The 22,081-nt window shown below is 35.2% G+C and overlaps 2 protein-coding genes across 2 annotated transcripts; one reads left to right on the forward strand and one right to left on the reverse strand.

Annotated features, from left to right (window-relative positions):
* The first annotated feature begins 7,324 nt into the window (after nucleotides 1–7,324).
* On the forward strand, nucleotides 7,325–13,808 carry LOC137396463 (carbohydrate sulfotransferase 11-like). Its single transcript, XM_068082752.1, has 4 exons — nucleotides 7,325–7,758; nucleotides 10,732–10,909; nucleotides 11,365–11,527; nucleotides 13,460–13,808. The coding sequence occupies exons 1-4, from the start codon at nucleotides 7,325–7,327 to the stop codon at nucleotides 13,675–13,677; spliced, it is 993 nt and encodes a 330-aa protein (XP_067938853.1). The 3' UTR covers nucleotides 13,678–13,808.
* A 2,876-nt stretch (nucleotides 13,809–16,684) lies between these two features.
* On the reverse strand, nucleotides 16,685–19,899 carry LOC137397561 (carbohydrate sulfotransferase 10-like). The gene is made up of 3 exons (XM_068083853.1): nucleotides 19,855–19,899; nucleotides 19,004–19,166; nucleotides 16,685–16,899 (listed from the first exon to the last, which is right to left on the reverse strand). Exons 1-3 carry the CDS (start codon nucleotides 19,897–19,899, stop codon nucleotides 16,685–16,687), a joined length of 423 nt encoding a protein of 140 aa, XP_067939954.1.
* Nucleotides 19,900–22,081: the final 2,182 nt, after the last annotated feature.

The raw sequence follows: 22,081 nt of genomic DNA on the forward strand, positions 1-22,081 counted from the left end.
TACATGTATGTACATGTACATACATGAAAATGAATGTACACGTACGTACATACATGTACATTCATTTTCAACAAACGAAGCTGATCTCGGAACTAATCATCTTTACATATAATGGTTTGAAGATATCGTCTGCTATAAATAGATATGGTCCCAGGCTTTCACCACTTCTAGCAACTACCAAATATAACATTAACGTTGTTTAGCAAGATTACATAGCAGTGAATAACAGCTACATTTAGATACAAAAACTTCTTAATAAAAATAACGACGTCAATGAATTACTTTATAGCCTGTTCCAAGTTAGCAAGTTATAATTAGTTTCCGTCACAATAATGAATGGAAATATTTACTGTAGTAAGACCCGTGTTTGTTGGTCTGTCCGAAAAAATGCTAAGAGTGTTAGGAAAGTTATTATCTCGTATCATAATTGAACTCAGATATTCCGTTTCATAGACTGGCGCATGAACAACCTCGAAACCTGGCTATATGACTGCAATAATTATGCACGTACTTATTACATATGATGGTTTCTTATGGCGCACGGGACAGCCAATGTGCTAGTATTAAATAGTAAATATAATGATGCCGAAATGCATTGTTGACCATTCTATACTCAGTAATATATTGGAGTACGAATGGCAGTGACTAAAGGTGACATTCATGACTTATTATGGTTGGCTGTTGTTTTATGAGTAATCGTGTTCTGTTATTTAATATATTGCATAAACACATTTGTATTCCAAGAGATGATAACTCCTAAAGGAGTTGTATAGTATTAAAGATGAACTTACACAAAGTTTTAGACCGTTTTATTAAAAAGTATCGGTATATTTTTCTATAGTTTGCAACTGGTTTTTATGTTTGATGAGATCTGAATGCCCGGAAACTTCAAGATTAATATTGACAAAACTTTATTACAATTAAAATGATCAGAAGAAACAGATGCGCTGAAATGACATCCTGGTTGCTATGGTTGATATCGTCTATTGCGTTCAATTTGCAGCGTTACGCATCACTTTTCTGTTGGTTTTTTTGCAACTATAGATACCATTATCACACCTTCACTTAATCTGAGCCTTTAAACCGCGATCCCATTTTGTCAATTTTAATCTTGAAACATCCTGACGATCAGTTTACATCAAACATCAAAAATAATTGCAAATGATGAGAAAATATTGAAACTTTTTGATAAAATCTATGAAGTTTTTCTTTTAGTTCATATTTAACTAGATTAAGCCAAAGCAGAGCTTCTGTAAATATATAGTTTTCATATTCAACTCTCTTAATAAATGACAGCTGTTACTGCTGCTACCAAACTGCTGACATAAGCTATGATACATTAATCCTCTTTTAAGTACAACTTAATCAACTTTGCAGTTTAACATAAATACATTTTTTTCTTCTTTTTTTATGGTTTTTTCATAAAAACATAAAAAAAGCTTTTACTTTTTTTATGTTCTTATGGACATAAGAAGTTCTATCGATTAGCTTTTTCCGTCATCTTTCCACCTTCGCACACCAAAATGACTCAAATTATTCACTGACGCGGATGTCTAAATCGGTAAGTAGTTGTGCTCCTTTTCACTAAAAGAATTAAGTGCAGCTAACGAAAGAGGATACAACTTCGATTTAGGGTGTTTTCATACCGCAGAAACCCTAACTTGACTCGCTAACCAAAAATAACGTTATAGAGACGAGTTGCGGCTGTGGAAATAGTTAATTATATTATATATTATAGTTAAATATATTTAAGTTTTCATCTTCCATATTTAAACAGGCATTCAGTGCTTCTCCAGCCCTAATATGCTTTACGTAAGTAGGCTATTAAGTATTTAACTACTATTTGTTTCAGAATACTACAATTATCAAGACTTGACTATTGATGATCTCAGCACTCTATTTTACTGCAACTTATCTAGAAATTCAACTCTGATCAACAAAACTACAACTGCAACAAATAACCTTTCACTCAACATAAAAACTTGCTCTTATTGGACATGGCTTGCTTCACTGATTTCTTTATTTCTTATTTAACTATAATTTATGCTTTTATATAAATTTTATTATCTTCGGCACACTGGACATTTAAGTATTAATTGTTGGTTTATACCATTTATTAACAATATAATACCTTTGGACCAGACCGATGAGCTATCACCTGTTTCTGAATTCGAATTTTAATTTTTTGTTCTGTTTATTATTATTTAATTTCGTTATCAGTTACATACGAACGATTACTCATATAGCTTATGAGTAGACTATTTTTTTAATATTAGCCTCTTCAACAGTTATATTTGTAATTACAGTTTTAATAAGGGGTTTTTCAACGCTACTTTTCAATTACCATTGCAGTCTCGTCATATAACTTTGTGTTTTTAAAAACAATTAAAATTAAATGCAAGTTTTATTTCAATATTTTGTATGGTTCCTTCTTTGCAAAGCTTCTTGGGTTGTAACTATGCTTTGGGTTACGGACCTTTTAGAAATGTCCGCTAGAGTTGTTGTTGTGTTACTGTCTCTTTTGTTTGAAACATAATTGGGCACTGGAGGATCCAAAGTAAAAGAAGATTTAGCTTTTTTCAAACGCTCAAAAGAGATAATGAACTCTACGCTTGTTGGATGGCTTGTGGTTGCCATTGGTCTAATGTAGGAGTTAAATCCTCGCAGCTTTGTGACACATAATGGCCCATGGTACATAGATGGAATTTTCTAACCTGACAAATCATAGACAGTCTAGGCACCAGAATATAAACTGTGTCACGAACTTAATGTTGATGACCATTGGCATGTACATCATGGTGAAAATTGTAATTTTCTTGAGCCGTCTCAATATTCTCTCTAGCTATTGCCAATACTGTAGCCATTGATTCTCTCATGACTTGCAGACTGTCTTTGTCTCTTGCATGAAAAAATTTGACATTACAAAAGCAAGCAGATATCATACAGAATGTCAATTTCTCTACCGAGTGCTAAATATGCTGGGTGAAACCAGAGCAAGGGCATTCTGTGTTATTATAAGCATGAAGTACAAATTTTGTCATGAGATCCCAATCAGTTTGTTGCTTATTGATAACCATTGACATTAGTCCTGAAACGGTAGAAAAGAAACGTTCTATCGTGCCATTAATTCGCTGCATGGTAAGTGGTTAAAGTTGACTTCTTGATACTGAGAACGGAGGCTAATTCAGCCATGAGGTTTGAGCTAAATTCAGAACCACCATCAGACAACATTGAATCTGGTACACCAGCAGGTAGTATTATATGTTCGATAAAAGTTTCTGATACTGTTTTAGTAGTCTTGTCTCTGATTGGCCTAGCTATGACATATTTCGTAAAACTACAGTAGAATGAAGCAAATATTTGTTTTCCTGTTCTGTGACAGGTAGTGGCCAGAGAAGATTCATGGCTATTCTACCTCGAACACGCGCCCGCATTCAATGCAAACTGGATTAACAAATGACCCTTTTCGCTGGTTACACGGAATGCAGGCAGCCACGAAGTCGGCAACGCTTCTCGACATGCCTAACCAAAAGTATTTTTGCGCCATATAGTGTGAACCAGCCTTTATGATATCGGTGTGAGTTTATAACCAGACTGATTTATAGTTACTATATTGTCGTATTTCTTCACAAGAGTAGACAGATATAACGTTATGCATCAATTTAGTATAATATAAGCGTGATTTAGTAAATGTCAGACTGCTAAGGTGGACTGGCATTCAAGCGCAGTAACTACTGTTTCAACTAAAGATTGCATTGCCTGACAATTGATTCTAACTGAGCTTTGAAAGAGCCGATGGTAATTTGTTTTGATGAGCAGTTGTAAGACCTGCAATTTAGCATTTACTTTTGAGTCAGTGACCCTGCCATCTAACTCTCGCTGTCCAATACCTGTAGAAATTTTTGCCCGGCTACATGCTATACAGTGATACAAAAGTTCCACTATACCACCACATATTCAATCTCGCCCTACTACTCTGGACTTTGTAAAAATTAGCACAAACTAACCACTATCACTAAGCCAAGTGCTATCCTGCCCTTTACCGAGAACGGTGCAATGAGGGAGATGCTGACACTTCTCTTGCCTTTCCGGCTGCCACAGGGTAGATGAACTATCACACATTGCGCAGAAACCCGACAATTATTCGCAATGGCTAACTACTTCCAATGGAATTTCTATCTGCTCCGATTTTCCATGTCGTTGAAATTTATATAGTCATCTCATACATGTATGCATTCGTCACTTCAAATTGATAGTCAGTGCAGCACTTAAACCCAGTAGGGTGAGTCGGTTCAACTGAACTGTCAGTCTGATAAATAGTCCTGACCCGCACTAGATCACCATGAGGACTTGTGTTCCATGTCACCATACTATAGCATGAGCCTTTAGTCACCGTCTGGTCAATATAGTCGTCTGTCCATTTTTTGTTTTGGCCAGCTTGTGTAGTAGTCAGTGTTTTCACTATCTTGCAATGGTATGCAGCGTTGAGATTTTGAGTAAAGTTGGGCTTAAAAATTGTCAATATTAAAAGAACTGGTTTATGCGCAGTCTTAGTGTCAGGTAAAATGCAAAGTGACAAGTCTGGAATTCTAATTTGTGCCATAGCATAAACTGTTTTACTTATTATTGGTGCTTGTGCTCTCACTGCAGTGCAGAGCAAAAAATTTCAGCGAAACAGGCCAAATGGTAATGTTGAATTTTATTGTCAGTGGGCTATAATTATTTTCAGTAAACAGTAATTCATGGCGTGTCACGAGTGTGCAGTCATCCATCCAGTCCAAGTCTGTTTTCATACCAATTGAATCATGCTTGCTGATAAGATCATTGTCACAAATTTGTATAGAACACCCTTTAGCCAAGACTACTGGCTTAGCCATTTTATTCTCTACTGTGTCTACAGTCTCCCTATCAGCCTACATTAACTACGACATTGTCTTGTTTGGTTGGCACAGTTGCGCTAAGAACTGCAGCAGTCTAACTAGTTTCAGGTAACTGATCCTCCTCTTCATTGGCAAAAAACCAAATCAACAAAATCTATGTCTGCCTCAGTTAAACTGTGCTCAGAATCTACTTATTCATATGCAATATTTTCAAAAGGCACACTATTTTTAATTTCCCATATATTCCTATCGCCATCCCTCATACTTAAGGCAGGTGGTGGCTGAGCAAAAATAGCATTTGATGCCACGGGCCAGTTGCTGGCCATCTTATTTCTCCAGGCAGGACTGGCAGCGGGTGCTGATGCCAAAAATTGTTTGAACCATTGAGGCATTTTTTTCTCAAAAGTCTGTTTCGAGGGCATATTATTGTTATCCCTTTTATAGTTATTGCTTTGAAACCTATTCTTGTTTTGCACTGGCCGGTAATTCAAGTTCAAATTCTTTTTATATTGGCTGATTTCTTCACGATTTAGTCGAGATTTGGTTTGTTCATCATCATTTGAAACACTATCATATCCACCCCTGTTTAAGTTGCTGTAGCCACCGCTATAATTCTCAAACTGCATTATATTGCACTAGCTGATTAAATGCAAATTAATGCCACCCCTATAGCCTTATTTTTTCTCTCCCACGTCAAAACCTTTGTTTTGCAGTGGGTTTTTACCTCTCACTCAACTAGCTGAGCTACAACTTTTGCAAGTGCCATCGGCTGTTCTGCTTTCAAGCCTGTTTCTACACTAACTGCTGCTTTCAATAATTCCACTAATGTTTTCCCTTGCAAGAACATTATGCTTCCCATTTTAAAGTGCAACAGAATGAAAGGGTTCTCTTGCCCCAACTACTGCTGTTTGCCACGATCATTCTAAATTGCTCATAATACTCTTTTACTGATTCACCCTGCTTCTGTCTAATGGAAAAGATTTCCAGGGCTACCTGCTCCTCTCCCTTCATCGCTGTTAATTTTCTGTAACAGATGGCTAACCAAATAAAATGATGTTTCATTTCCAAGCGTTTCCTAGCTTCCTTGAATATGCTGCTGCTAGCCTCTGTACGTAAAACCCAAACATTAAAACCCACGAAGCATCTGGCACTTCATTTAGCAAACAGCTTGTAAGAAATTTTGATATTTTAATATCTATTGTGTGGTGACACTAAATCGGATTTCCGAAATGAGTCTAATGCGTCAAAATGAGTAAAATAAGTTTTTTATATTATCAGTATCAGTGTCGTAAGATAGAGAAAATAAAACGCTATGAGATTGTATTAATTTTGAACTCTATTTTGCAATAGTACCAACAGAACATGGTACTAGCAATAAATCAGTCTTTATGATGACATTATTATTCTGGTCTTAGTAATTAAACCCTAGCACTTCAACAGCCACACCTACAATGATGAAGTGTTTAGTAAAAACAAATGGTCCTCTCTAGTTTTGTATCTAAAAAGTGAACCTGTAACTGTCTATTACTCTCACTACTGTTCACGAATATAGCACTAGTAGCGATAAAAAACAAGAAATTTCAACAAAAGTGACAGTGATGCGATGAACAAATTTGAACAGAGAATTTACGAGTTATAGGCAATTTTGGCATTATAAGAGACATACAAAAAATAAATTTACATATAATATCTAATCTTATAATGTTCTATATCATGCTAAGACTGGTTTCTTATAGCTGCACCCTTTGTTTTACATGCTATCGTTGACAGCTTAGAAACTGATGGCTGGCCTTAAATGACTACTTCCCAGTAGCCATTGACAATGTTAACCACATTATAAGCTCTAGTTTCGTAACACTCCATCTCCTGCTATAATTGATTTCTTCTCTTTGACAATATTTGTGTGTATTTATAGTTCTTGCTCAATTTATAGGGCTCTATTTCAGTGTACTTTTATCTCCTATTACTTTTGCCCTATGGATTATCAGAAGCCAATTAAAAAGCTAAAGCGTCGGGCGAAGTTTATAATCCATCGACAAGGTAATCCTTTCAGCCGAGGAAGGATGTGACCAGCCTACCAAACATTTCTTCAATGCACTGACTCAGTTTACTACGCTCACCAGTTCAATCTTTTGAGTAACCCTGTTTAATTGAAACTTAGCTGTTATTCAAAAGCAGATTTGCCTTCTGACAAAAATACATAGGCAATTCAAAGGGCTCAGGAATAACTGATGCGGTTGCACCGTGAAAGAAGCAGTATTGAAATTGCTTGTTAGCAACAAAGGATAAACAAATTTAGTCTGCAAGGTTTCACTAAATAGTAAATTGGTATTTAATTGATATTGAATTATATGTTTATACTTGAGAGAACATTTTTAGAGCCACTCTACCGTGACCTATCTAGAATGTCATTTTACATAGAACCATTACTCACTGCTAATACGATGGCGGAGCATAAGGCTGGACTCAAAACAGCAATCAAAGTTTTTTTCGTTATACTAGGATCACAGTTCTTGCTTTTCAAGCTACTGGCTATAAAACGGGAGCCAAAAAGTTTACACGAAAAACCAAACACGATTGAACTGATTGTGGTAAAAACTCCGAAACACATGCTAGAAATAACAAACCAACGGGACTCATACTATAACACAAGCAACTATTGGGCTAAAAAAGTCAAGCAGTCATGTTCATCCCATGGACTTCAACAAACGAATTTCTCAAACGAAGAAATAATATCTTTTGGATTACCTGGGTGGGTTTGGATGATATCTCCGCCTCATCAGCTGTTTTATTGTGCCGCACCGAAGTGCTCAAGCAGCACTTGGAAGACGTATATCATGGAAGATGAATGTCGCACATGGGAAGGAAATGTTCATGTGTAAGTACACCGTGTTCAGAAACAATGGAAGATGATCATCTAAGGTGATATGTCTTCAAATAACATAGACCTCTTTATAATTGTTAATAGGCCACGACTTTTGAACTGTACTTTGGTCAATAATTTAAGGTATGGGTTTTAGATTTTAATATATGGGGTCAAGAATTTAAGGCAAAAGATCAAATGTTGAATGTATGGGCTCAGTATTTTTTCAGCATGAGGTCAATATTTGAGATATGAGGTCAAGAGTTTAAGGTATGGGGTCAATATTTTATAGTGAGGTTAAGATGTTATAGTATGGGTCAAAAGTTTAAGGTCTGTGGACAAATAGCATAATGACCACTATTGTTAGAGTAGAAGTCCTACCACTAGTCCTTCTTTTAAAACTTTCAATACATTCGGCTTTGTGAAATACAAGTAAGGATGAAATGCTAAGTTTTAAATTGATTCGCTCGGTCCTGAAAAAGTTATACTTTATCAAATGTTATGAAGTTTTAAGTTTTTAAAACGCCCTTTTCAAAGCTTTAAAGATAGTGAGGGTTTAGACTAAAGTTGTTTTTTTTTCATTTCATCGAAGGCCAAAAACTTGAATAAAGTTAAAAAATATAGAAATAACAACAAATACAAGAATAATTTTTTATAATGAAGAACTAATACACAGGCAGTCCCATGTGCGCTGTGAGATATCATTGTGTGTAATAACTATACACACAATTATTCGTAGGTGTGGAAAGATGATAAATTGGTGCAGTAGTAGCGTGCTTAGATTTGAAATCAAATGTTGTGTCAATTCCTGCGCATGGCAATCTTTTTTCTAATGTTTTGAACATGACTCCAAACAGACAACTAAATATGGCTCTTTATACAATAAAGATTATGCTGCTGCCATTCTGTGAGCCACTGTTCGCAGCAAAATGCTGACGCCACAGTATTATTATGAATCAACATTAGCATTAGCTTAGCATATCTACATTGTATTTTATTTACGCGTTGTAATGACCATTTGTATTTGTAATTGTTAGCTCGGACCAAGGTCATTGTATGGCATGTAAGGTGCTATTTTATGTTATGCAAGCTTATGCAGGCGTGTGGCTGGCTTTGAATTTTTGAACCAAATAGCTATGAAATGTGAGGATATGTGACTAAATCCTGCTCATACTCTACAAAAGTATTGAGCTGCACGATCACGCAGGGTCGCAGCACTTTGCACATCATTTATACTACAGTGGTCTGAACTGAGTACTATTTGTACCATCAGTATTTATAAGTAGTAATAAGTATTATAATTATTATATCTATTTTATTTATCCAAAGTTCTGTCAGATACTTCATGTTCTACTACAACCACTACTGGTGTGTCCAAAGCATGTCTATTATGACAATGATATAAAGACCAGCTTGTATGAGTTCTTTGCTACTGCTTGAGCTTCTTCATCTAAAAAGATTTTTCTATTTTGTTTTACTCTGTTAGTAAAAGTATAAACCATAAGGCCAGCAAGACATGACAACTACATTGGTATTGAAAAGCTTTGAAAGCCTATCTTTGTTTATTAATATACAAATGATGCAAAAAAGTAGTGATATAGCATTACTGGTACTACTGCTACTATCACCACTACTATATATTATCCCTACTACTCTATAATACTACTGCTACTATTATTGCTACTATTACTACTACAACTACTACTACTGTTATAAACTACTACTGCTACTACCACTCCTACATACCACTGTTATACTACTACTACTACTACTACTACTGCTATACTCCTGCTACTATTACTACTCCTACTACTGCTACTATTATTACTACTCCTGCTACTGCAACTACAACTGATATATACTACGATTACTACTACTCACTACTATAACTACTACTATTACTGCTGCTACTAGTACTGCTATCACTACTACTACTATTACTACTACTAATACTCCAATTACTACTACTGCAACTACTACTATTATTACTACTACTACTAATTCTACAATCACTACTGTTACTACTAATAGTATTTCACTACTATTACTGCTGTCACTAGTAATTCGGATAAAAAGTTTAGCTATAAAAAATTAGTTTCCAAAGAAGCATTTATGGTACCACTAGGCAACTTTTAATGGTTGCTAGTAAAAGTCCAAGAGGCCAAAGCTACTTTATTATCATATGTTCAATGATCTATTGACCTAGGTCAAACGTTTGTTTAAACAGCAGAATCAGAGAGCAAATAGCTTTAGTTCTTAGCTTTTGTAGTATTAGTTTTCACCCTACGACAGTTTTACACAGTTTTAAGTAGGAATGGTCTTTTGAAAGCAGCGAAATTACATTATATCCACTCTCAGGCACCAGTGTTGACTGATTCCAATAATATCTGGCATTTATGTCAAATTGCTTAGTCCAGTTTTTACTGACAGCTGAGCTACAGCCCTGTCAGAAAACTTTTTATTAATGACTTGTTTTTCCGATGGTAGTGTAGAGATGGCCTCAAAAATCTACCAAAAGAATATGCATCCATCAGAATTTGCATACCACAAGTATCTAACTCCATTTCTTTTGTTTAGCATTATTCACATAATGCTGTTACAACAACATTTGCAATGCTGTTACATAAACAAATTAAAGTATTATATTGTTGGCCATAATCTTTAGGCTACTTGATGTGTTGCTGCTTACAGCCACATGAGCTCTAGGTCATTTCAGCTTTACCTGACAAATGGTAGCAACCATGAAACTTCAAGTGGTAATTATTTTTTAAAGCTTACAGTTATTGATACATTTTATATATATAAATATATATATATATACAAGAATGAAAGCGTAAAATCCAAGCAGACTTTTATTTAAAGTTATAGTCTGTTTTACTGATTTCAAATATATATATACGTACATACATTTTTTGTATATTCATGCCATTATAATCTATTGTTTATTAATACGGAGTGGCTTCTCAACCAGTTGCATCTCTTTGTTAGAGCTGCAACTGAAATTGGCCTCAGCACTTTGGCGAAAGAAAAGAAGGTAGAGCGTGACTATATTAGCTTCTTGGAAGTTTACCGCCCCACCAACCGACTCATCATTGTTAGAAACCCTTGGGCTAGGCTTGTTTCAGCATATCAAGATAAAATTGTTAAAGAAAACTGGTCTCTCAAGGTGATTATATCAATGATCATCATGCTGTGTAACCATATGGGTAGTTGTGTGTTATAACTTATGTGATATGCATACTAGTGATCATAGAAGTGACAACCCAATCAAAATTAAGCTAGTCATAAGAGGTGTTTGTAAAAAAGGAAACATTTCGGCAGTCAAATCATATTAAACATTAAAAATTCTTGTGTATATTAGAAAAATATATTTTCTGACAAAATTTGCTAAAATATTGTGCTAGTTCATATTTAAGGTGAGAGTCAGCTTCATAAACACAACAGTACAACTTGTTTGTGATTAACCTGTGGTACTGATTCTGTCGATTGATTGCAGACTGTTTCATCAAGAAAATACTCTCTTTCAAAGTAAAGTTGTTTGCCTTGTCTTGTCATACCATGTTTAACTACCTGTTCCATGGCCACAATGCACTTGTTGATCGATACCAACTTCTATTTCAGCAAATCTGTGTTGAAGGAGGAAGATTTTCAGAACCAAAGTCAGCTACTTTTGCCATGTTTGCTGAGTGCGTAGCAACAAGTGACAGAAAAGTGATGTGGAACTCTCACATACACCCATTCACATCTTTGTGTGCGATTTGTCACATGGACTACAATATTATAGGTATGTTTTAGGGCACCTGCTATCATATATCAAATATAAATAGACCTTGGAAATTTAGTAAAATAAATACTTTTTTCCAACTATAGCTATTAAAATCTTGGATTTAATGCTTGCTGTTTGCTGTATCTGAACTCACAGTGATTACACTCTCAATCTTCCAATCCTCGTGCTGAACCAGAGAGCTATACAAATCCTATAAATATGTTGCGCTTATCCTATAGTGCATACTGTACACATATGGTGCAAGATTGCACGGCAAATGAGTACTTTTGATTATTAACTAATATTACCTTTTGAATTTTTTATTATTTTAAATAATAGAAAAACTAATTTTTTGCTACTATCACTTATTTTTTATTTGTAGTTTTTGAATGTGCCATTTCAATTTCAAGTGTGAGTTACACTTCTATTTACGGTTTTTCGTAAGGATCGATTTTTAAATCAATAAAGGGAAATATTTTTCACGCAGACAATTGTATCATTTCAAATAGCAATAGCCTTTACATTCTCTCTCTGTTTGGTCAGACAATGTACCAGACAAAGACAATCCAATATCTCCTTTTTACATTTGTACCAGTATTAAGAGGTACCAGTATCGTCGCATTGAAAGTTTTGATGGATAGCATGTGCTGGAACAGTAACCTTTTTTATACACGCACTTCTATGCACGAATTGTTACTATTAATCATAAATGCAAACTGAGTGAAGAGCTCAAGAAGAGCAAACTCTTTTAGAGTCTAAATCCAGTAAAAAGTGCATTTTTCATTCCTTAAAGTTTATCGCATAACCTGACAGGTGACAGATGACATAACCTGACAGGTGACAGATGACATAACCTGACAGGTGACAGATGACATAACCCGACAGGTGACAGATGACATAACCTGACAGGTGACAGATGACATAACCTGACAGGTGACAGATGACATAACATGACAGGTGACAGATGACATAACCTGACAGGTGACAGATATAGAGTTTTATATAATAGATTCTACTGTATACTTGGCATTGCACAGGTAATAAAAAATATTTTTGCACCAAAAATCAAGGTTTATAAAATAGACATCTTCTAAAACTTCATAACAAGAGGAATGGGCTTTTGGCAGTTCAAAGAAATTTGCACAAAAAATAAGAAGAAACTAAAAGTGTTTAAACATGAAGTAATTAACAAGTGATGGCTAGATAAAGTCTGTTCTACTGCAATGAAGTCAATAAAAATATTTGATACTGATAAAATTAATACAAATTGAGGAAAAAAAATAAAAACCATTAATTTTTTAAATTAATATTGCAAATGAGTACATAGAAGTGTGTGTATAAAAAAGATTCCTGTTTCTGTAGAAGCTATCTATCAAAATTTTGAATGCAGCGACGCTGGTACAAATATAAGAATGAGGTATTGGAATTAAATAGATCCTTGAAGTGCACGAGGGTAAACAATAGTCTTTGTCTGGCTAAGCAGAGGAAGAATGCAAATCATCATTTTTTTGGAATTGTGAAGGAACAAATTGCTACGATAATACCCAAAACAAATACTGTAATGAGTTTTGTAATGAACTCGCGTAATAAACTCGACACGTGTCTGTTGAGTTCGACAGTGTTTTAAACAAAATTTAATAAAGATAGCTGGTTATAAAAAAAAATTAGTTTCAATTAAAATTAATAGAAAAATAACTTGGAAAACATAAACAAAGAAAAGAAGCAAGGTTTTGGTAAGTATACAATAAGCCAAAATAATATGCAGCACTGGAGGTCGATATAGCTTAGGGGCTAGCTTCTGTGTTAGCAGTTCCAAAGGCTCACAGATCAAATCCTCCGCAAAGTGGAATCCACATCATATATCTAAAATTTCAGTGCTTGAACTGTTCACAGGAATTATACACCAATTGTCAGAGTGTGAGACTAAATTATGTTTACATTCTTTTCCAGTGAGACTAGAGGATATGGAAGTAGCTGAATCATTCATTTTAGACCAGTTAAAGTTTAAACATCACCCCAAATACCAGCCTCCAGCCAAAGGCATGTTTAGCAATACTTACTCCGAGTTCTATTCGAATCTCCCAGAGGAGACAATTTCTCTTCTCGCTGATATTTATAAGGATGACATCAATTTGTTTGGTTATCCACCAACTCCATTTGAATGGTAACATGCATAGAAACAGGAAGCAATGATACAGATGTTTGTATTGGTATATGAGCGTTTGCCTTTATAACAGCAATATGGCTGGCCAGCATTTTTTATTATTATCATTCCAAATACATCTCTCCCGATATCTTACTGTCCTCCGATATCTTACTGTCTTTTAATAAACTGGTGCACTTTCAAGGTCAACTTCCCTCCAGATCTGCTAGCACTCACAACCATTGGTCAACTTTGCTGTGTTTGATTAGACTCCACAGCGAGGAGTCATGATCAGGCGTGTCTTAAGATTAACTTGCACAAACTTTTATGAAGAAGTAATCTGACTGTCAGGATGTTTCAGGATTAAAATCAATAAAGCTTGTTCACAGTAAAATAGCTCAGATCAAATGAAAGTGCTACTATGAAATTTTTAGTTGCAAAGAAACCGACTGATTAGAAACGTGCAATGGTGCACTTTAACCGCAATAACCGATATCAACTACAGCAATAATAGAAGTTAATGACTTCTTTTTATGTGTATTTTTTTTGAGCATTTTAATCAAAATCATAGTTGTTTAATTTTAAATTGTAAAACATCCTGGCAGTCAGATTACCTTAAAGATCAAAAACAATCACCACGGATAGAAAAATACTGATACTTTCGGGTAGAAATAGTAGAATTTTGTGTAAGTCTATCTTTAATAATACTGTTAGTAACAGAGTAGGCAGGTCTGTTACTAAGACTACAGAGTAGGCAGGTCTGTTACTAAGACTACAGAGTAGGCAGGTCTGTTACCAAGACTAGTTTATTGGTTTGATTTGGAGGTCTAGCGGAAGTTTGTCAATTTGTTTATGCCATTCATGGTTAACACGCAAGTATGCACTATTGTCACCAGCTGCATTCTCTCTAGACATCTACATGTACAGCTTTCCAACCATTTATCAACCTTTTCACTTGCCTATCAATTTGCTTGTTTATCCTGCTTGCCAACTCATTGGCTTGATCACCTGCCTGCTTATCCATGTGCTTAATTTTCATCCATCCACTTTTTCAGTTTTCTGATTGTTCATCTTTTGGCTAGTTTGCCATTTGTTTATCTGGTCATGCATTTGATAACAAGTTGTTTTAGCTACTGGGTGGTTTGACTGCCCCCCCCCCCCTACTGGGTGGTTTGACTGCCCCCCTACTGGGTGGTTTGACTGCCCCCCCCCCTACTGGGTGGTTTGACTGCCCCCCCCCCTACTGGGTGGTTTGACTGCCCCCCTACTGGGTGGTTTGACTGCCCCCTCTACTGGGTGGTTTTACTGCCCCCCCTACTGGGTGGTTTGACTGCCCCACGTACTTATCAGCTCAGTCTTGATTCACCTAGTTAGGTTGCTCACCGAATTATTGTTTAGCATATCTAACTATTGGCTTCTGTACAGCTATTACTGTGTAGATAGCTTAAGTTATTAATAATTAATAGCCCAGAAAATATGTTTAGGCTGTAAAAAATTGTACACCAGACCTACAGTACATTACTAAGTGAATATTGAAGAATAAAACTTTAGCTTCCTTGAAAATTAATTCCAGACAAATAGGATTAATAAAATATTGAGCTATAAATAATTCCAATCTTAAAATCTATCTTGACATTGAAGTACTTAGTCAGGCCTGAGAGAGCGAATAACTAGATGAACTCTTTTTCTACTAGAGATATGCTTCACTACTACTACTTCTACTACTGCTACTATTACTGCGATTACAACTGCTATTCGTCCTACGACAGGTAATCCTACTACAACCACTACTACCAGTGTTACTTCTACTACTACTGCTACTACTACCACTATTACTGTCACTACTACCACTATTACTGCTACTACTATTCGTACTACTACTATTACTACTACTACTACTACTACTACTATCACTGCTACTATCACTGCTACTATGAGTGCTACTATGAGTGCTATTACTATAACTACTATATTACTACTAGAGCTACTACCACTACTACTGCTGTTACTACTACTACTAATGTGAGTACTACTATTTCCATTACTATTATTGCTTTCACTATTACATTTACTGCAGCAAAATTGTAAGTATTGAGTTACATGAATCTTCAAACATTGTAACTTTCGTTCCTCGAAAACTTCTAAAAGAAATTAAGACAAAGACTTAAGGCGTAAGACATTTTCTAGCATGATGAAGTTTAATTATTATCATTATTATCTGTATAGCTATTTTTAGTGTCAATACAGGTAAATTTTTATTTAATAAATGAAGCTCCTTTAAACTGATGAGTGCTTTTTTATAAAGAGTTGTCTTCTTTTTATATGCTCATTCACATTATAAGGTTTAAGGATACTGGTTTTGCGGTCATAAAACCACAATGAAATTTTCTGTATATTATTTGTTAACCTTTGTTTATCGTTAATTTGTTAAAACTTGTCTAGCATTAGTTGGTAAGATCTAAACCTGTGAAACTTCCTTTTCACCACTCTAAATAATTCTGGATTTATTGAAGACATCACAACTCTACCTACTGTACAGGTGCTCAATTAGAAGCTACAAATAATACATTCTGCAAAAAGCCATATATATTATTTTTCTTTTTTATGGTATTTTATGTTTTGTAAAGCAAATAATTTTTGACAGCTAAACCAATTATTTTGATCAATAGAACAATGCATTGTAATCGTAGAGTCAGCATGGTTATCAGTGACGTCCTACAGAGCCAACCCTCAGCTGTCTAAAGCCAGACTTAAAATTGTGAGGGTGACCTCAGATCTAGAACTATTAAACAAGAAAGAAAAAATATGTTTGTTTTATTTATTTCAAGTTATGCTAATCATGCAACAATGATAAATTTTTTGAAATACGTAGCTTTGTTGGATTGTTGGCTTGGTCATCAATCTTAAACATACCAGAGTTTTTTTTTAATGTTATGAACCATTTAGCAAAGTTTTGTCACTTGAGCCAGAATTCACAGCTCATCTGTGTTCCACAGCAAACATTTTTCTGACATTACAAAAAACAGTGTATACTAAGTATAAGGACTATCAGGGTATTCAAATACTTCTATATCAGTTCTATAGATCTCTTTCAACCGTTCTATCTGTAATTGTGTGATATTCTCATAATAGCCGGAGTATGTGTTGGTGTACTTGCCCTTAGCGGGTGGAATATACTTAATGTTTCTGGTAAAATTTAATCTGCTGATAATGAAGGAATCTGCTTGCTCTAGCTCCTCTATTTTTGCTAAAACATAATCACAAATAGACAAACATATGGCAATGTTTGCCCTTTCAGGCTATATGAAGCAGTATATATTCTCAAATTCGAAGTGTCAGATATGAAGATATCTCAAAGAAGAACCATTTGTTCTCGTTGATTCATCGGTGCTGACCTGATTATGTCAGCCCTAGCAATTGCAACAGCTTGGCATTTATTTGAGAACCGTTATCTCCTTATAATTGCATGCTGCAACATTCCAAGCAAGCCATTCATTTACACAAGTTATGTAATGTTTACGGATTTATCTATATTGACAGTCATTGCTGGCATACATTACTATGAACATGAACTCTGATTAAAATGAAATTTCTCATCCTACATCTGCCTTCAAGGTTTCTTCTCAAAAAGCAGTGTCATGGTACATCTGCCTGTGAACTGCAGTCGTGTCCTTTGTGTCTAAAAGATAAAATGTATATTTTTGGCTAATATTGTGTGTCACATATACCAAGTTGTGTTTGACAATGGTTATGTTTTGACATCAGTCATGCCATCAAAGTTTTTATATAAAAGAAGCACTCGTATCTATAGGGAATCAGTCTTTTACGCGGAATGCTATATGCGCAGTGTACATTACTCAAATATATATACTTGCTTGAAGTTTAAAGTGAAAGTCTTATTTGCACGAGACTACGCCGAACCCATAAGTGTGAGGTCAGCACACCCTCACAGAAGGAAAAAAAGTAAAGCCAGTTTTAAACCGGTTTTGTAACTTGATACATATAACAACAAAATGAATTAGAAGGCTTTATACAAAACAGACAAAAAAACTTTAAATTTTTGAATAATTCCATGGAGCCATTAGAAATATTTTGTTGTAATACATTCTTCTGGTCTATTGTATGAATTCAATAACTTCTGTCTGGCTGTCATTCAGTACAAAAATGGGAATAACTTGACGAATCTGACCACTTTTTCCTGTTAGACAAATAATGCAACGAACGAATGATGTGTCAAAAACACTAAGAATTATCTTCCCTTCTCAATGACGGAGTAACTTCAAACATGAAAAATAACTGCCAAAATTTGCTCTTTAGTATTTTTCCCTCACTTGTTATTTATTATGCAAAAAATAAAAATTAAAGGAAAATGTTGTTGATGCAGCAATTGAAGTTGTCGCAGAAAAAGTCACGAAAAGCAGAAAAAACTCATGTACGGTTAGTGACTAGCGGTTTGACTTTAGTTGTTCATTATTCAGCAGTACATGTACATAAAAACTCTGAGCAAAAACAATTTTAGCTATTTTTCAGTAATAAAGTGTTAGTTAAATTTTTAAAACGCTAAAATTGCAAAAGTAACTCTACTTTTTAAAAACATTTTGTGAAGTATTGCAGTTGCCGCTTAAAATTCTGTGAAAACACTTTTGACATAGCAGACTTTTGTATTTGCCATTTTGTATACATGTGTCTTTTTGTAAGAAAAGCAATTCTACTGCATTCTTAAATAACTTGCTAATTTACATGACATACTCGAAGCGTGAGAGCAAAACAACATGAACAGGAAATGAGATGTAAAGAACATAGGCTAAAGTAGTAGCGAGTTCTTTTATAATTCAGCTGCAACAATTGATGAATACAAACTATTTAACCATTTTTAGACCAGATTTATTTTTAAAAGATTGCACCTGCACGAGTAAATCTGGCTTTATGTTTTTGTCTCAAAATATGGAACAAGTTGAAGTCACGGACAAAAGCATTTGCTATTTGAGAGTTGTCTAACCATTGACAATGGTGAGACAATAGCAAGAAATATGGACATAGTAGATAACAAAGTGTTACGGATCGAGGACAAAGTCAATTCATAGTTACACCTATGAAATTACATTCAAAACCCAGCTTGTATCACTAACCAATGAAAGACATACTAAAAATGACAACAAATCTAAACCGTGCATGTTCAAAATATCGAAAAACTTTCTGGCAATGGTAGGTAATTAAACTTTTATTAGCCACCATGACAAGACCTTGCTTGTGATATGAATCAGTCAAATCTTGCTGAAGTAGTAACCATATCAAAGTACAGCCAACAATGTTAGAAGCTGTTTATAGCTAGAGAATAATGTTGAACTCACCAATGATATTATAATCCATGTGACAGATTGCACAGAGTGAGGTATAGGGGTGAATGTGTGAGTTCCACATCTGCTGACGGTTGCTTTTGGCGATGCAGTTGACAAAAATATCAAATGTTACATTTGCCCTACAAAAGTGGTGATTAGCTGCCACACAAAGATGCTGCAAGAAACAGTAAAATGTCATAGCTTGAAACAACGGAGTAGTAAAATATGAATAAATTATGCAGTATAAATTACTAGATGCATCTGCTACAAATTGTCAGCAGAGTTGTCTTCAACTGTTTACTTATCATTGGTATTGAAAGATAGCACTTTTCTTATAAGGTAAGCACAAGGTATACATATATATTTATATATATATATTTCTCAAAGTTTGTGTTTGGGTATGTGTGCAGTTCTGGCAGTAGCTACTAATATCTTACATATTTAGGTTTGTCGTTGCATATTGCCAGTCCATCATCATGGTAGAGTCCAGTATTACTTTTTAGTTTGTCTGGTAGTAGAGATAAGATGTAAGTTTCCACGAGTTCACAAGTCTCGGCCCTGTCAAAACTACCCAGCCGAAGCTGTCAGTAGCTGAAAAAAAGATAAGTGAACTATTTAGTTTTCTAATTTATATAGATATATATATATATATATATATATATCTAGAGACGATCCTAGATGCAAACTGTGCAAATATGCATCGGAGACACATCATCAGTGGATGCAAGCAGCTAGCAGGAAACGCATACACTAAGCTGCATAATCATGTTGCAGGTGTTGTGTATAGAAGTCTATGTGATGAGTATGGCCTTAATAAACTACAATACTGGTGGGAAGCTTTTAGTAAGGTCAATGAAAATTACCGCGCTAAGATCCTCAGGTACTTCTACATCAGGACTGACAAGCATGTCCTAGCAAACCAACCAGATATAGTGGTGTTGGGCAAGGAGAACAAGAGGGCTACTATAATAGATATAGCAGTACCCAATGACTACAATATAGCCAGCAAAGAAAAAGAAAAGGTAGATAAATATCTCCCTCTTGGAGAAAAGATTGAAAAATGCTGGGATGTAAGAACAACTGTAATTCCAGTAGCCATTGGGGCACTGGGCGCAATAACACCAGTGCATAAAAGGTGGCTTGCCCAGATACCAACAGCAATCAACTCAAGTGAGTTGCAGAAAAGTGTGCTAGTCTTTTCAAATTGATAGTCAGTGCAGCACTTGAACCTAGTAGGGTGAGTCGGCTCAACTAAACTGTCAGTCTGATAGATAGTCCCAACCCTCACCAGATCACCATGAGGACTTGTGTTTCATGTCACCATACTATAGCATGAGCCTGTAGTCACCGTCTGGTCAATGTAGTCGTCTGTGTATTTCGTGTTTTCGTCAGCTTGTGTAGTAGTCAGTGTTCTCACTATCTTGCAATGGTATGCAGTGCTGCCATTTTGAATAAAGTTGGGCTTGTCAATATTCAAGGAACTGGTTCATGCTCAGTCTCAGTGTCAGGTAAAATGCAAAGTGCCAAGTCTAGGATTCTAAATTGTGCCATAGCATGAACTGTTTTACAAATTATTGGTGCTTGCGCTCTAGCTGCAGTGCAGAGCAAAAAAATTTCAGCAAAAGCAGGCCAAATGGTAGCGTTGAATTTTTTTGTTAGTCAGCTATAATTATTTTCAGTCAACAGTAATTCATGGCACGTCACCAGTGTGCAGTTATCCATACAGTCCAAGTCTGCTTTCATACTAATTCAATCATGCTTGCTGATAAGATCATTGTCACAAATTTGTGTAGTACACCCTTTAGCCTAGCCTACTGGCTTAGCCATTTCCCTCTCTACAGGCTCCCTATCAGCTTTAACTGCATTATTAACTAGATTTTTTCCTGTTTGGTTGGCACAGCTGCGCTAAGAACTGCAGCAGTCTCACTAGCTTCAGTTAACTGCTCCTGATAAATCAACTCTAGCACTTTAACTACTACATCCACAGTGATAAAGCGCTAAGTAGAGACACACAGTCTTCTCTAGTTTTATATCTAAAAATGGGATTTGTGACTGTTTATTGTTCTTGCTACTGTTTATGTATACAGCGCTAGTAGCAATAAAAAAGGGAAATTTCAACAAAAGTGCCAAGCATGCGATAAACAAATTTGAACAGAGAATTTACAAGTTGTAGACAATTTAAGCATTATAAGAGACATACAAAAAGTAAATTTACACATAATATCTAGTCTCAAAACGTTCTATCTTTTGCTATGACTGGTTTCTTATAGCTGCATTCTTTGTTTTACATGCTATCGATGACAGCTCAGAAACTGATGGCCGACCTCAAGTGACTACTTCCCACTAGCCATTGACAATCTTAGCCACATTATAAGCTCTAGTTTCGTAACACTTCATCTCCTGCTATAATTGATTTCTTTTTGTTGACAATATTTATGTGTATTTATAGTTCTTGCTCTATTTATAGTGCTCTAATTCAGTATACTTTCATCTCCTGTTACTTTTGCTCTACGGATTAACAAAAGCAAATTAAAAGTTAAAGCGAAGCAAAGTTTATAATCCGTCGACTAATCCTTTCAGCCGACGAAGCTTTGTTAAGCTTACCAAACATTTCTTCAATGCGCTGACTCAGTTTACTATGTTCACCAATCAAATCTTTCAAGTACCACTGTTTCATTAATACTTAGCCGTTATTCAAAAGCAGATTTATACAGCTGATAAAAATGTTATCACAAATCAAAGGGCTCAAGAGTAACTGATGTGGATGCACCGTGAAAGAAGTAGTATTGACACTGCTTGTTATCAACAAAATGTAAACAAATTAGTCTGCAAGGTTAACTAAATAGTAAACTGATATTTAATTTATGTTTATTAGAAAGTTTATACTTGAGAGAACATTTTTAGAGTCACTGTTCCGTGACCTATCTAGAATTATATTTCACATAGAACCGTTACTCACTGCTAGTGCGATGGCAAAGCATAAGGCTGGACTCAAAACAGCAATCAAAGTTTTTTTCGTTATACTAGGATCACAGTTCTTGCTTTTCAAGGTACTGGCTATAAAACGGCAGCCAAAACGTTTACACGAAA

Source organism: Watersipora subatra, chromosome 5 (genome assembly GCF_963576615.1).
Source record: "Watersipora subatra chromosome 5, tzWatSuba1.1, whole genome shotgun sequence".
NCBI lineage: Eukaryota > Metazoa > Bryozoa > Gymnolaemata > Cheilostomatida > Watersiporidae > Watersipora > Watersipora subatra.